Genomic DNA, 14,261 nt, shown 5'->3' with positions numbered 1-14,261 from the left:
CAGTTAAAAGTCAACAGTCTGCAGCCAGACTTGTTCAGTAGTTAGGTTGTGTTCAACTTTGCGAGCCCATGGACTGTGGCACTCCAGGCTCTGTTGTCCTCCATTATCTCCCGGAGTCTGCTCAAATTCATGTCCATGAGTCTGTGAAGCTATGTAAACATCTCACCTCTGACACTCCCTTCTCCTTTTGCCCTCAATCTTTCCCTGCCTAGGTTTAAGCCCAGCTCTGCCACACATGTGCTTATCCTTAACTTCTCTGTGCCGTGTCCTCACACATAAAAGAATGTGGGTGATTATAGTGGACTCATATCATAGGTGCTTGGGACATTTAGATGAGCTTATATTTTAAGGGCTTAGAAAAGCAACTGGCACATAGTAAGTGGCATATAAATATCAGCTACTAGTTCTCATCATACACCACAAATATTTATAAAATTGGATTAAAAAGGAAACTAAAACCATACAAATTAACCATAATAATTATAGATCTTCTTTCAGTTGTGAACCATAAAAACATGAAAAATTACAAGATGTATGTCACTATTAAAAAAGGAAATTTTTCTAAATTGTTGTATGCAAAATAAAGTCATACAGTGAAACACAAGCCAAAGGATGACAGACAATATCAAGTCAGTAACAAAGCATCGTATGCCCCAAAACAGTACAAGATAGCAAAAGATCTAAATAAGAATAAATTAAAATAGGACAACTCTTGTTTTCTTTTTTTCAATTTAACCTTATCGCGTTTAACCTCTCTGTCTCCCCAACTGGCACTCCTAATCTCCATTTCCATTGCTCATCTTATGGAAAGCTTCAAAAAGCCAAACACTTGTGCTCCTAACCTTTCTTCACGTTACGGGTAACCATGTGATCCGGTTGGTGCCAATAAGACTTAAAGCTAAGAGTGCCAGGGGGCAAGGTGCTCAGTAGGACTTTTCCTTCCTGATAAAGGTAGGCAGGCATGTCAGGAGAAAGGCCGGCCTCCGCTCAGCCCACGGCTCCCAGCCTCTGCCCAGCAGCAGCAGGACTCACCCTTGGAACCCTCAGCGACCATACTTTAACTGAAAAGTCCCTGACAAAAGCAACATGCGGAAGCAGGACGAGTGGAAGGACAGAAGAGGTGACAATACCCAATCACCGATCCAGGAACTGCCTGCCTCTGGCTTCCTGTTAAATAAACACAATACTGCTGGTTTAAAACAATTTTTGTCTTAACTACCACATGTTGCTTCCTGTCAACAGCATTTGGTGCAGTTGATTCCTTTCTCCTTGAAAGGCTTTTTTTAACCTGGCCTCCAGAACACCACTTTGCACTGACCTCTCTCCTCCCCTCCTGGCTGTTCCTTCCTGCTTGTTACTGTGATTCCTTCTCCTCTCTCCAGCCCTTTAAAGCCAGGAGGACCCCAGAGGTGCTCTGCACATACTCCACGGAGTTCCCTAAAGGGCCCCTGACCTGTTCTTGTGCTCTTATCCAGTTTGGTGGCTTTAAACACCATCTACCTGTTGGTGAATCTCAAACGAATCTCCCTTGACCAGACTTCTCCTTCATGCTCTAGACATCAGTCCGCCTTTCTACCCTGCACCTTCACTCACGTATCTAATATTCATCTCAACGTGATGTCTGTACAAGTGAGATTCTGATACTCACCTCCCAGCATGTGTCTCCTTCCTGCTTTCCCATCTCAGCGTCCTGCCACTGCACAGACCAGAATACTGAGAGTCATGTCTGACTCCTCTCTTTTGCTCTTGCCCCTCATTCTATCAGTAAACGCCACTGGCTTTATTTTTAACACATATATCTAGAATCCGGATCCCTCTAAAACCCTATCCAACCCCTCATACCCTGTGTAAGCCACAGTCTCCTGCCATGATTACAGGGAAACCTCCACAGTGAGCTTTCTGATGTGGCCCTCACTCATTCATTCTCTACACAGCTGTCAAAATGATCCTGTTTAAGTCACTTCGGAAGGATGGGCAAAAGGGATAGTTAGGGACTTTGAGACGGACATGCACACACTCTGGTATTTAAAATGGGTAAACAACAAGGACCTACCGCAGAGCACAAGGAACGCTGCTCAGCGTGGGGTGCCAGCCTGGACCGGAGGGGAGTTTGGGGGAGAATGGATACACGTGTGTGTGTGGCTGTGTCTCCTTGTGGTCCACCTGAAGCTATCACAACACTGTTAATCAGCTACACTCCAATATAAAATAAAATTTAAAAAAAAATCACAGTCACTTAGGTTAAAAGCCAAAGTCCTTATGATTTTCAAGACTATGTGATGTGGCTCTCTACCACCTGTCAAACTTCATCTCCTAGCTGAACTTCATCTCCTTCATCTTCAAACTTCATCTCCTCATTTCCTTATCTCATTCCTTGCTACTCCTGGAACTGTTAGTTAAACACTGCCTCAGGGCCTCCCCACTCACTGTTCCCTCTCACGGGGAGGCCCTGGGAGCTGGTGATGGACAGGGTAGCCTGGCCTGCTGCAGCCCATGGTGTCACAAAGTATCAGACACGACTGAGCAACTGAACTGAACTGAACTGTGCAGTCTGGGAAGGTCTGATTGATCTAAAGCACTCAAAGTGTGCTATTGCCTGACAAGACTGACTGGTTCTCAGGTGTATCATGGATCTAAAATTTTAGGCTACGGTTTTCTTCCAGATGTTCACCTACCTGGGTCCCCAGGCCGTTACACAAAAGCCAAGGCTCCATCCCCCACCCACACTCTCTGTCCCTCTCTCTCCCACCCCCACAAACCCCAACATTTCACATTCCCCCTATTCCACATTAGTATTTGTTCTCTCTTTAGTACTGGAGGTTGTCAAACATCCTTTATATTTTACTTATGAAGGCCCTGTCTCTCCTACCAGAATGTAACTTCACAGAGGGTGCATTTTGACCTTGTATTCACTTCAACTTCTGAGCACTTTGCCCCTTGTATCTACATTCATCTGACAAATATTTGAGTGCCAAACATATGCCAATTAAAATAAGATATTTTACTTTCCTAAAGAGTCAACATCTGGCAAGATTTGTCAACAAGGGGAATATAGCCAATATTTCATAATAACTATAAATGGAGTATAACCTTTAAGAATTATGACTCATTATACACCTGTAACTTACATAATATTGTATAGCAACTACACTTCAATTAAAGAAAATTTAAAAACATATATTGGCTAGGGTGCTGGGATAAACCCTTACATAGTCAGAGTAGGAGCACAGACATGCATGTTGTTTCTAAAAGGCAACTTGCAACCTGTATCAAAAGTCTTACAAATGCCCACACCCTCTGATTCCACCTAGAGGAATGTATCTAAGTAATTTATCTGACCAGCATAAGTACTAATATACAAAGGCCTTCAGTGTAGAGTTGTTTAACCCACTGAAAAACACTGGAAACAATGTGATGTTCAAAGAAGTCTGAAGAAACAAATCACAACACATTTAGGCTACAACACAGTCATTTTAAGTCATTTCTTAAAAAGAATATATAAAAACTTCAAAAGTCTACCAAAATAGGCACCACACCTTTTAAAATGAAAAAGAATTTAAATCAAGTAAGTGCCTATTGACTGTTAGGTTTGGGGGTTATTACCAACTTTCCCTGGTGGTTCGGACATTAAAGAATCTGCCTGCCATGCAAGAGACCTGGGTTCAATTCCTGTGTCAGGAAGATCCCCTGGAGAAGGAAATGGCAACCCACTCCAGTATTCTTGCCTGGAGAATTCCATGGACAGAGGCAACTGGCGGACTACAGTCCACAGGGTCACAAAGAACGGAACACGACCGAGCAACCAACACGTACACTTCCTTCCCACTTCTAAAGGGCTATGTACTTCTTAAATAGCCTGCTTGGAAGCGGGCATTGGAAACCCGATGTGATATTCAAAGCATTAATAACTGGTCAAATTCATGATACAATGGGGCAGAGTAAGGTTTACCTTGCTTGGGACAATGCCCGCCATGTTCCTTTCTTGACCTTGACGGACCTGGGCTCTGTCCAAACCCCTTATCTTTGCTGACTGCTTAAACACCAATGCTTCCCTGATAGCTCAGTTGGTAAAGAATCCGCCTGTAACGCAGGAGCCCCGGGTTCGATTCCTGGGTCAGGAAGATCCCCTGGAGAAGGGATAGGCTACCCACCCCAGTATTCTTGGGCTTCCCCTGTGGCTCAGCTGGTAAAGAATCCACCCGCAATGTGGGAGACCTGGGTTCGATTCTTGGGTTGGGAAGATCTCCTGGAGAAGGGGCAGAAGGGAAAGGCTACCCACTCCAGTATTCTGGCTTGGAGAATTCCAAGGACTGTATAGTCCATGGGATCGCAAAAAGTCAGACTGAGCGACTTTCACTAAACACCAACACAATGCACCAATTCAATCGCCTTCTTCAATTGGTCCACACATTCTGTACTGACTGCCCACAACCTTTACATTCTATACTCTGAACGCTAGCTTCCCATTTATTTATACTTCCTAGTATACCAGCCAAGTATTAAAAAATGCTTGAATTCATATACATCCTTCTTGTTTTTAATTCTGGGATTTCAGTGGCAAAAACTAAAAAGGAGAGAGCATCAACACTAACCCAAGACTCTTATGTATGTAAAAGTATACCTCCATTATATTAGAGAATTACCTATATTATTACTGCAAGAAAGAATTTCAACAAACTTGGTATTTGTAAAGTTATACCCTTCTGAAATCCCTAGAGCTCTCTCTCTTTTTTTTAATAGTACTATAAGGATAGATGTGATGAAGGATGAATTGCCATTGCCCCATCCTGATACCTTGAGCCCAAGAATCATGTCTTACCCATTCCAGGCTCTGGAGTAAGAGTTGCACAGTGTACACTTTCAAACTCTCTGCCAAGGGAACAAGTAAAGTGCAAGTGTGAGTCATTCAGTCTGTCTGAGTATTTGTGACGCCATGGACTGTAGACTGTCAGGCTTCTCTGTCCATGGAATTCTCCAGGCAAGCATACTGGAGTGGGTAGCCATTTCCTTCTACAGGGGATCTTCCAAACCCAGGGATCGAACCTGGGTCTCCTGTATTGCAGGCAGATTCTTTACCATCTAAGCCACAAACTGCCTACCAAAATCCAGAATTTCAGAAGCATTCTACATTTATATATTGTAAAATATGACTTTAGTATTCTACATTCTTGAATTAGCTAAGGCAATATTATACTAGTAGGGTAAAAGAAACTGTCCTCTGTACAACCACCCCTATTTACTTCAATTCAAGAGTAGACCATTCAGGTATGACCTAAATTGAATCCCTTACAATTATACAGTGGAAGTGACAAATAGATTCAAGGGATTAGATCTGATAGACAGAGTGCCTGAAGAACTATGGACAGAGCTTCGTGACACTGTACAGGAGGATGTGATCAAAACCATCCCCCCAAAAAAGAAATGCAAAAAGGCAAAATGGTTGTCTGAGGAGGCCTTACAAATAGCTGAGAAAAGAAGAGAAGCAAAAGGCAAACGAGAAAAAGAAAGATATATCCATCTGAATGCAACAATCCAAAGAATAGCAAGGAGAGATAATAAGAAAGCCTTTCTAAGTGATCAGTGCAAAGAAATAGCCTTTGACTGTGTGGATCACAACAAACTAGAAAATTCTTAAAGAGATGGGAATACCAGACCACCTTACCTGCCTCCTGAGAAATCTGTATGAAGGTCAAGAAGCAACAGTTAGAACCAGACATGAAACAATGGACTGGTTCCAAATTGGGAAAGGAGTATGTCAAGGCTGTATATTGTCAGCCTATTATTTAACTTATATGCAGAGTATATCATGTGAAATGCTGGACTGGATGAAGCACAAGTTGGGACCAAGGTTGCCAGAAGAAATATCAATAACCTCATATATGCAGGAAACACCACCCTTACGGCAGAAAGAGGAAGAACTAAAAAACCTCTTGATGAAAGTGAAAAAGTTGGCTTAAAACTCAACTTTCAAAAAACAAAGATCATGGCATCCAGTCCCATCACTTCATGCCAAATAGATGAGGAAACAATGGAAAGAGGGACAGACTTTATTTTCTTGGGCTGCAAAATCACTGCAGATGGGGACTGCAGCCATGAAAGTAAAAGACACTTGCTCCTTGGAAGAAAAGCTATGACAAACTTAGCATATTAAAAAGTAGAGACATTACTTTGCCTACAAAGGTCTGTCTAGTCAAAGCTATGGTTTTTCCAGTAGTCATGTATGGACATGAGTGTTAGACTATAAAGAAAGTTGAGGGTTGAAGAACGGATGCTTTTGAACTGTGGTGTTGGAGAAGACTCTTGAGTGTCCCTTGGACTGCAAGGAGATCAAGGCAGTCAATCCTAAAGGAAATCAGTCCTGAATATTCATTGGAAGGACTGATGCTGAAGCTGAAGCTCCAATACGTTGGCCACCTGATGGGAAAAACTGACTCATTGGAAAAGACCCTGATGCTGGGAAAGATTGAAGACAGGAGGAGGAGGGGACAACAGAGGATGAGATGGTTGGATGGCATCACCAACTCTATGGCCACAAGTTTGTGCAAGCTCCTGGAGTTGGTGATGGACAGGGAAGCCTGGAGTGCTGCAGTCTATGGGGTTGCAAAGAGTTGGACTCAACTAAGAGTAAACTCAAAAGATAAAGTCAAGGAAGTACACGTGAGTCACAACAAAAACAGCAAGTCTGAAGAGGGCAGTGGTTTGGCAGAGAAAAAAGAACATCCCACAAACAAGGTTCTCATGATGACTCCAATTACACAGAAGCGTAGTGTTTATGGTGATACTGTCAGTACCTGTTCCTGCAAGTGTGTTCACAAGATGCCTGCTGCTTCAGGTGGAGACTAAACCAAAATAACTTCCTGAGTCATGGGCCTGGAAACACACGCCCCATAGCTAAGGGTGTAGTAAGTCAAAGGCTTAGAAATGTTGTGTGGCTTTCCAGGCACCACAAAGATGAACAAGGGTCTTCACGTGTTCACCAGCAAATGTACTGCCCTGGTCATGAGTGATCTCACCGTTACTCACAAGACAATTCCTAATTAGAGCCGAGGCCACAGCAGGGAGCCTCCTGGCTCATTGAAAACCAACGTCTGCAAGCAGAGCTATACTTTCAACACTGAGGTCACAGGGACTCAGGACGGAACACTCTCTCAATCTGCTACCCTTTTTAAGCCTACAAAAATAAACCAATCAATAAAATCTGCACAAGCTCCCCTGAAAGAAATCACTTGCCCTCACAAAAATGAGACAGAAAATCTGAAAGACAAAGCTACCCATTCTCCACAGCTGGGGCTCTGAATGTCCACTCTTAACCCCTCGACCTTTTACTCTCTAAGTGGATCTGTATCTGCACACTCTGCATCTCCGGCTCTGTTTCAGAGACAAACCTGCCTGTGCACTGGACACACGATGCTCCCCCTGCCCGGCTGTCACTCATCCCGTCCTTCATCTCTGTAGCAGCTCTTTCCCTACAGCTTCTCCACCCTCCTTACATTTTTAATGTCTTAACCCTCAAACACACACACACACATACACACTTTTTTTCTGGCCATACCACAAAGCAGGCAAGATCTTCGATCCCAGCTAGGGATCGAACCTGCAGCCCTGCAGTGGAAGCATGGAATCTCAACCCCCAGACCACCAGGGAAGTCTCCCGTCATTTCCTTTCTGACAGCCTCTTCTCGCTGCCCTAGTCCCTATTGCACCCCAAGGCCACAGACAAGAAAGCTGGGCAGACACTTGGATCATTCACCGCCAGTGGGGCTTACCAGAACCCACTTCCTGCAAAAACATTTTTATTATTTTCACTCTGCTCTCTACTCCCAAATACCAGGGTGACTCTTACAAGTCTGTGCCTGAACTATTAGGACTGATCTGCCTTGACCTTTCTTGGGGCTCACTCATCACTTACCCCAACACACGGCCTGCTCAAAGCATGCTAACCCCTGCCTTTTATGTTCCCCAAACACCCCAGGTCCCTCATAAAGCTACATTTGCACCCCTGGGAATCCCGGCAACCTCCCATGCCTCGAAACCCGCCCAGGGGCACATTCCAAGGCCAGCTCAATGTCACTACCCTTCTCCAGTCTTCCCTCTGGCTAAGTTAGTGGTGAACACATGGTACCTCATACAAGTTTCCATGCATGTCAAGCCAGATAACATAATTTGAACACCTGTTGTGCAATAGGTACACTGTGCTGTGGGCTGGAAAGGATAAAAATAACTAGAATCTGGACTGTATCCTTGTGGGTGACACAGAGATGGAAGAAAATAATTATAGCCCAGTGCAATAAATGCAGGTTATCACAGAAAACAGGGCAGTTCGGCTGGGTGTGAAGAAGGAAGAGGTGGCATTCAAACGACTTTCCATAACCCCTTCCCACCTCACCCTCCAACTAGGCAGTTCATCAATAGGGCACATAAGTCATGTTTATATGCTCCGAATCTAGCAGACTGCCCAGCACAGAGCAGGCACGCCAAACATTTCTTGAATGGACAAATAAGACAGACTGCATGGTGTATGAGTCACTGCGTGAAGCAATCCTCCCCAGAATTACTTGCCAAGTGAGAATGGTGTGGAACGATCAAGAATTCACAGTGATGATGTGACTAAAGAAGAAGAGAGAAGACACTGTCTCTGAGGTGTCTGCAAGGCCCTCCTTGGTTGGCCTCATCCCCAGTCCCTCAAACTCATACTCACACACACACACCCCGAGGACAGCTGCCTGGTTCTCAGACTCGACCCCCACTGCCTTGATCTTCTCACTTGTGTTGTCTCCAGCTGATAACCAGATAGTTCCCTCCTCCTCCCCCAGGTGTCTGCTCAAATATGTCACCTTATTTAAAGACCTGACTCCCTAACCTGCTCTGATTCCCTCCTTAGCCGTTATCATTTTACACACACAACATTTTATCCACTGCTTGGTTTTCTGACTAGAATTTAAGCTCCACAAAGGAAAAGATTTGCCTCTTCCGTGCACCTCTTCATGCCCGGTGCTTAGAGGAGTTCCCAGCACAAGCAGGCACTCAGAGGCTTATTGAATGCCTGCGTGTACCCAGGGGCAGGAGCACAGACCTGGGGCCTCCCAGGCCTGTTTCCTGTCTCCACCAATTATTAGCCATGTCAATTCAGGTAAACTGCTTAAACTTTCCAAATCTCAAAATCCTCATTTGCAGGATGGGAATAATCATAGTATGTATACATCATGAGTTGTGAAAATTAAATTACACATTTATAAATTATAATCTAAATTATACATTTAGAAAACTTAGAACAGTTGGCACTCAAACACCTTACTACTACTATTATTTTTTTTTTTATGGGTAACAACTACTATTATTATTTCTTTATGGAGAAAAACCACTATTATTATTTTTTTATGGAGAAAAACCTTGAGATACATTCTTTAAAATGTGAGTGAGTGAGTGAGTGGTTTAATTACATACAAATAAACAACATCTCTATAAGCAACATATTCAAGTTTGCTTTTAGAATGGTTATTAGATGATCTTTTCTGGCTTTTAGTACTTCTGTAAGCATGACTACTTTTCTCGTAGTTTTGATTGCTATCTCTCTAAAACTGTTGCCTTGAAAAGGCCGAAACAGTACAGAAGTAAACTGAAACAATTTTAAAAATCACTCTAGCACTAAATCAACAAGAAGCCAGTTTACAAAAACAACTGAGTGGGAAAGAAAGGAAACCTAGAAGGGTAGGCAAGTCATGACAGGTTTGGGATGTACTCCTGGTCTGAAAGGAATTTATTTTACTAACTCACATTAGATGAAATGAACACAAAGGTTTACCCTTTTGAAATGGTCTTTAGTTTTCTTCTGGAGAAAGAGAACCATTTCCTTCATGAGGCCTTTCTGCAAACTCTGGTATGATCAGACAGGTCCCTGAACATCCGTCTTATCCTCCAAATCCTAAAGCACTTACGGGCCTTCTGCACACCGCTTACAGATCCCTTTGAGCTGCTCTGTGGTTGCTGTAGGAACACGCTCTTATCCTCGCCAGGTAGTTTTAAAGGCGCCCCACGGCAGGGGCATACCCTGCTTTATTTCTGTCATCCTGCCTACCTCAGGCTGGCCCCTTCAGGGCAATTACAAGTGGGTATGAAGGAACACACACATTTATAATCTAAAACCAGGCAAGAATTGGTATTACCTCTGAAAGAGGGTAGCAGGCAGTTTCTGAAGGCACTCAGAATCTCAAGGTATTTCCTAAGCAGTTGTTTTATTCAACAGCATTAATCTGCAATGCCCACGTAAAACCATTTACATCACAGTAAATTGGTACAGACTGTGAAGACAAGAGACATGCCACAGTTTCTAATGTATTCAGCTGAGCCTAAGAATTTTTCCAAAACTCATGGTTAATTTGAAAGTGCTTCTTTAGATTGATAACGTGAAGGTGAAGCGCATGGACTCTGAGCCCTGTTACTGGTCAGTGTGACTTTCTAGCTGCACAACCTGGACAAATGATTCAACCTCAGTGGGATGGTTTCTTCTGTAAAATACAGATAAGCCTCGCAGACCTATTGTGAGGAGTAAAGGAATTTATAGGTGAGACGATAAAGACAAAACCTGGAACCTGGTAAGCATGTTAACAAGTGTGAGCTGCTACTATTGGCATTATGATTATTATTAGAAATATTTTTCCTTGCTTATGTCATCTTATTTGAGTGACTAAAACACATACATACTCCAAAGAAGCAAAGATAACTTGCATATGGTTTGTTATAATCACTAATCTGGTTTCACATAAACTTCCAGATTTAAGTTACTCTTTTATTTCTAGTTCTAATGAGATATGATTGACATACATCACCATATAAGTTTAAAGTGTGCAGCATAATAGTCTGATTTACATGGATTGTGATTACCGCAATAAGTTTAGTTAACATCATCTCATATAGATACAATTAAAAAACTTTTTTCCTTGTTAGGAGACTTACTCTCAGGATTTATTCTCTTAACAACTTTCCTATATATTAATGCATAGCAGAGTTAACAGCCGTTCTCATGCTGTACGTTACAATTCCCAAGTTTTGACAAGTGAAATGGAAAAGTTCCACTGGGTTTAATCACAAGTCTTCCTCATACTCATTTTATAGCTTCAAGAAAATGGCTATTTCACAGCTCCAGGTCTGGCTTTCTACTTAGTTCTCTGAAAGGATTTATTGAAAACCCCAAGTGGGCTGGAACATTCTTGCTGGTTACCTTTCAGGAGAGTAACTTTGAGCACAGAGGATGTCCATTTGGTTTCAATTTTCGAAGACACAAACACTTCATTGTACGGTAAATGGCAACATGCTCTCAATGATCCAAAGGCATATTGTTTTTGCTTCTTGATTTTCTGTTCTAACTCTGTGATGATTAAGTTTCCTGTTCTCCACGACAAACACCTCTCAATTTACTGTGAGCGTGCAAACAAGTTATAGTTGCTATTAATTTTATTAAAAAATAAACACATTTTAAACATAGCATCACCAAGTTAATCTTCCAACTGTTCAACTCAAATGCAAACCCACAAAATTTCTGGCTACAGTCATTTTTTTTTTTTTGCATTTATATATGGAAAATTACCAAGCAAGAGATTCAGTTTTTGCCTAATTGAGTTTTTAACTTGGATTGAAAACTCTGAATGCATAACTTAGTTATTAAGCTTATGTACACAGGTTAATAAAAGCTCAAGAAATTTCCTGTCTTTTCATGAAGACTAGGCAGACCTACTTTTCTCTCTTTAAGGCATGGCATTCTGTAGCATACAGTAAAGGGACTTCAAAAATATGTCACTCCGTGGTGGGATCACCTATATAAAAGAATCTCATCTTTTACAATATGTTCTGGGTACTGGCCTAATTTGTAGAAATGCATGTGCTTCAGGTTTTCTGGGATTTGAGCACCATGCGCTAGAATTACACTATAAGCAGCCACTACTCAGAAAATCAGGTGAGCTCCAAACTGTCCCTAGAAAGATGAGGACTGCAAAAGCCTGACAGTCTCACACCCTCTCACTTCACAGAAGTCGGGGGAAGGTACATGACCAGCTCAGGCAGCTCCCTGGAGCCACGGCCTTGTCGTAAGGTAGCGTTCCTCGCAACAGGCCCGGCTGCCAGCGGCCACGGCCCTCCCAGCCGCCAGGCCACAGGGGCCCCTGATGCCTGAGCAGGAAAGGGGCTTCCCAGCTGCAAATCTGTGAGCCTTGGACGGCAGCAGCAGTAAGGACCAAAGCTTTGATCTCACTTCTGCCCGACTCCCCAGACTGCGGTAACGTCCAGAGTAAGGTTTATTGCTTCTCCCAACATCTTGAGCACCTCTTGCTGTTGTTCTCCCAGAGTTCTTCTGGGGGTAGAAATGGAAATGTATGCAAAACCCCCTTCCTCCTCCTCCTGGGTTTGCTCCTCACAACAACCCTCAAGATCTGGATGCACAAGCCCTGATTTATTTGGGCCTGGACCTAAATAAATCACCCTTATAACCTGTCTGCATGTTATATAAGCTTCTCACATAACAGCTTCATAATAGGACTGGAAAATAAAACCTCAAAATACTAAAGTGTAGACAGGTAAAGCGATCCCTGGGGATTTCACTGGTTTTGTTAAGTTTCTGCAGAATGTTCTCACGTCTGAGGACACAGAAACTTTGAGGCACCTTCTCCCCTAGACCATTCAACAGCAGTCACTATTTTTATAAGGGAACTCACTTCTAAATCTATCTGACGTGCCTTTCATTTGCTCGGTGCTGTACCTGCTAAAATGAGGGGTGGCCCCTGCAGAGTGCTCTCAGTCAACTGGAATGGCCAGCAGGCTTCTTGTCTTAGTCCCTGTGAAAGGGGCTGCCTTCCCCACTTCCTGTTCTGATTTTGTAACACAGAGAAATGCTAACCTCAGCCAAACTTAGGAAGACATTTAAGAGCTACTCTGGAAGCTCTCAAATTTTATAAAAAAATGTAACTCTGTAGTCATCTTCATATCCCTGAAGATTTTTAACGTATTTATTTGACTGCATCAGGTCTTAGTTGTGGCATGTGGAATCTAGTTCCCTGACCAGGGATCAAACCCCAACACCCTGCATTGGGAGCGTGGAGTCTTAGCCATTGGACCAACAGGGACATTCCTCCTTGAACATTTTATAATACACCTGTCAGTAAAATTCAAGAAAAACACTAGTCACTTCATTTTTGATGAGGGCACATGATGAAAGGAGTATATCACACAAGTATTATTAAGCACTTAACTGTCTGTAAAAACATCTGAAAGTGAACTGATTCCTGTATGACCAGGGCCTGCTTGTTTATGGAGACATGCCTGCTTCTGGAGAGCTTTTATGTCGGTTTATACGTATCTCTCTCCCCAGCAAGCCTTCAGCGTTGCTCAAGGATCAGAGCTGTGTCTCAGACTTCTTTTTCTACCTTCCCTGTGCAAGATGCTGGACCACAAAAGACTAAATGGTTTAGTGACACAATGCACTAGGAGTTCTAGAACCAAAACCTGTCTCTGTGCTTCCTGATGGGACCAATTTAAATTTGAATAATTTATGAGCTGCTCTAAAGCACAGCTGAATTATTTGACTCTTACCAGAACTGGACACACGCCTGATCCTCTGGGGAGACACGGCCCGATCGGAGGCAAGATTTCTGCTGTCGCTATTCCGCCTCAAACAGGAAACAGAAGGCCCCACTTTGGCTTTCAGACCAGGAGTTTTCCTCAGAATGGAGGAGTTGGGTGTAGCTGGTTTCCCACCTGAGACGCCTGCAGGTTTGGAAGCGGAATCCTGTGGGAAGACGAGGGAAGACGTCAGTCCAGGTCATGACTTCGACTTCCACACCACCACTTCCTGTGGTGGTAGGTATGAGAAAGAAACAATTTCTGTCTAAACAGATATGCCTGATGGATATGTTTCATTTTTACTATGAAGACATTTCAACTCTTGATAGTTCACTCTTTGACTCACCATGATCTGCCTTGGATCCCTTCAGGAAAACTGTGCCCAAGGTCACTGGTGCCACAAGTTGAATTCAGGCTATAGCTTTCAGTCCTTTTCCTAGACTTCCTCTCTATGGTCTCCAACACCCATGATGCCACCTTTCACTGGTTTCTCCCACAGAACTCTTTCCTGGTTTCCCTTCTATCTGTCTGGTTATTCCTTCTCTGGGTTCTGTTCTTCTCTGCCTTTAAATGCTGGTCATCTCAAGGGCCCTAAACTTGGCCCTGGAACCTTTCTCACCATATACTCTCCCCAGATGACCTTGTCAACTCTT

At 43.1% G+C, this 14,261-nt stretch overlaps 1 protein-coding gene across 5 annotated transcripts in view; it reads right to left on the bottom strand.

Moving 5' to 3' along the window:
• MTUS1 (microtubule associated scaffold protein 1) overlaps nucleotides 1–14,261 on the bottom strand; it is a 181,274-nt gene that overhangs the window by 97,581 nt on the left and 69,432 nt on the right. For 3 of the 5 annotated variants that reach the window (XM_043454624.1, XM_043454623.1, XM_043454625.1), the window contains one exon: nucleotides 13,579–13,774. In XM_043454624.1, coding sequence (XP_043310559.1) covers nucleotides 13,579–13,774 — 196 coding nt within the window. Of the gene's footprint in view, nucleotides 1–1,648; nucleotides 1,769–13,578; nucleotides 13,775–13,954; nucleotides 14,119–14,261 lie in introns of those variants that run through there. The other 2 variants (XM_043454626.1, XM_043454628.1) reach the window with 2 other exon arrangements.

Source organism: Cervus canadensis, chromosome 31 (assembly GCF_019320065.1).
Source record: "Cervus canadensis isolate Bull #8, Minnesota chromosome 31, ASM1932006v1, whole genome shotgun sequence".
Classification (NCBI taxonomy): Eukaryota; Metazoa; Chordata; class Mammalia; order Artiodactyla; family Cervidae; genus Cervus; species Cervus canadensis.
Note: the sequence above shows the minus strand (reverse complement) of the source record. Positions and strands in the feature narration are given on the sequence as shown.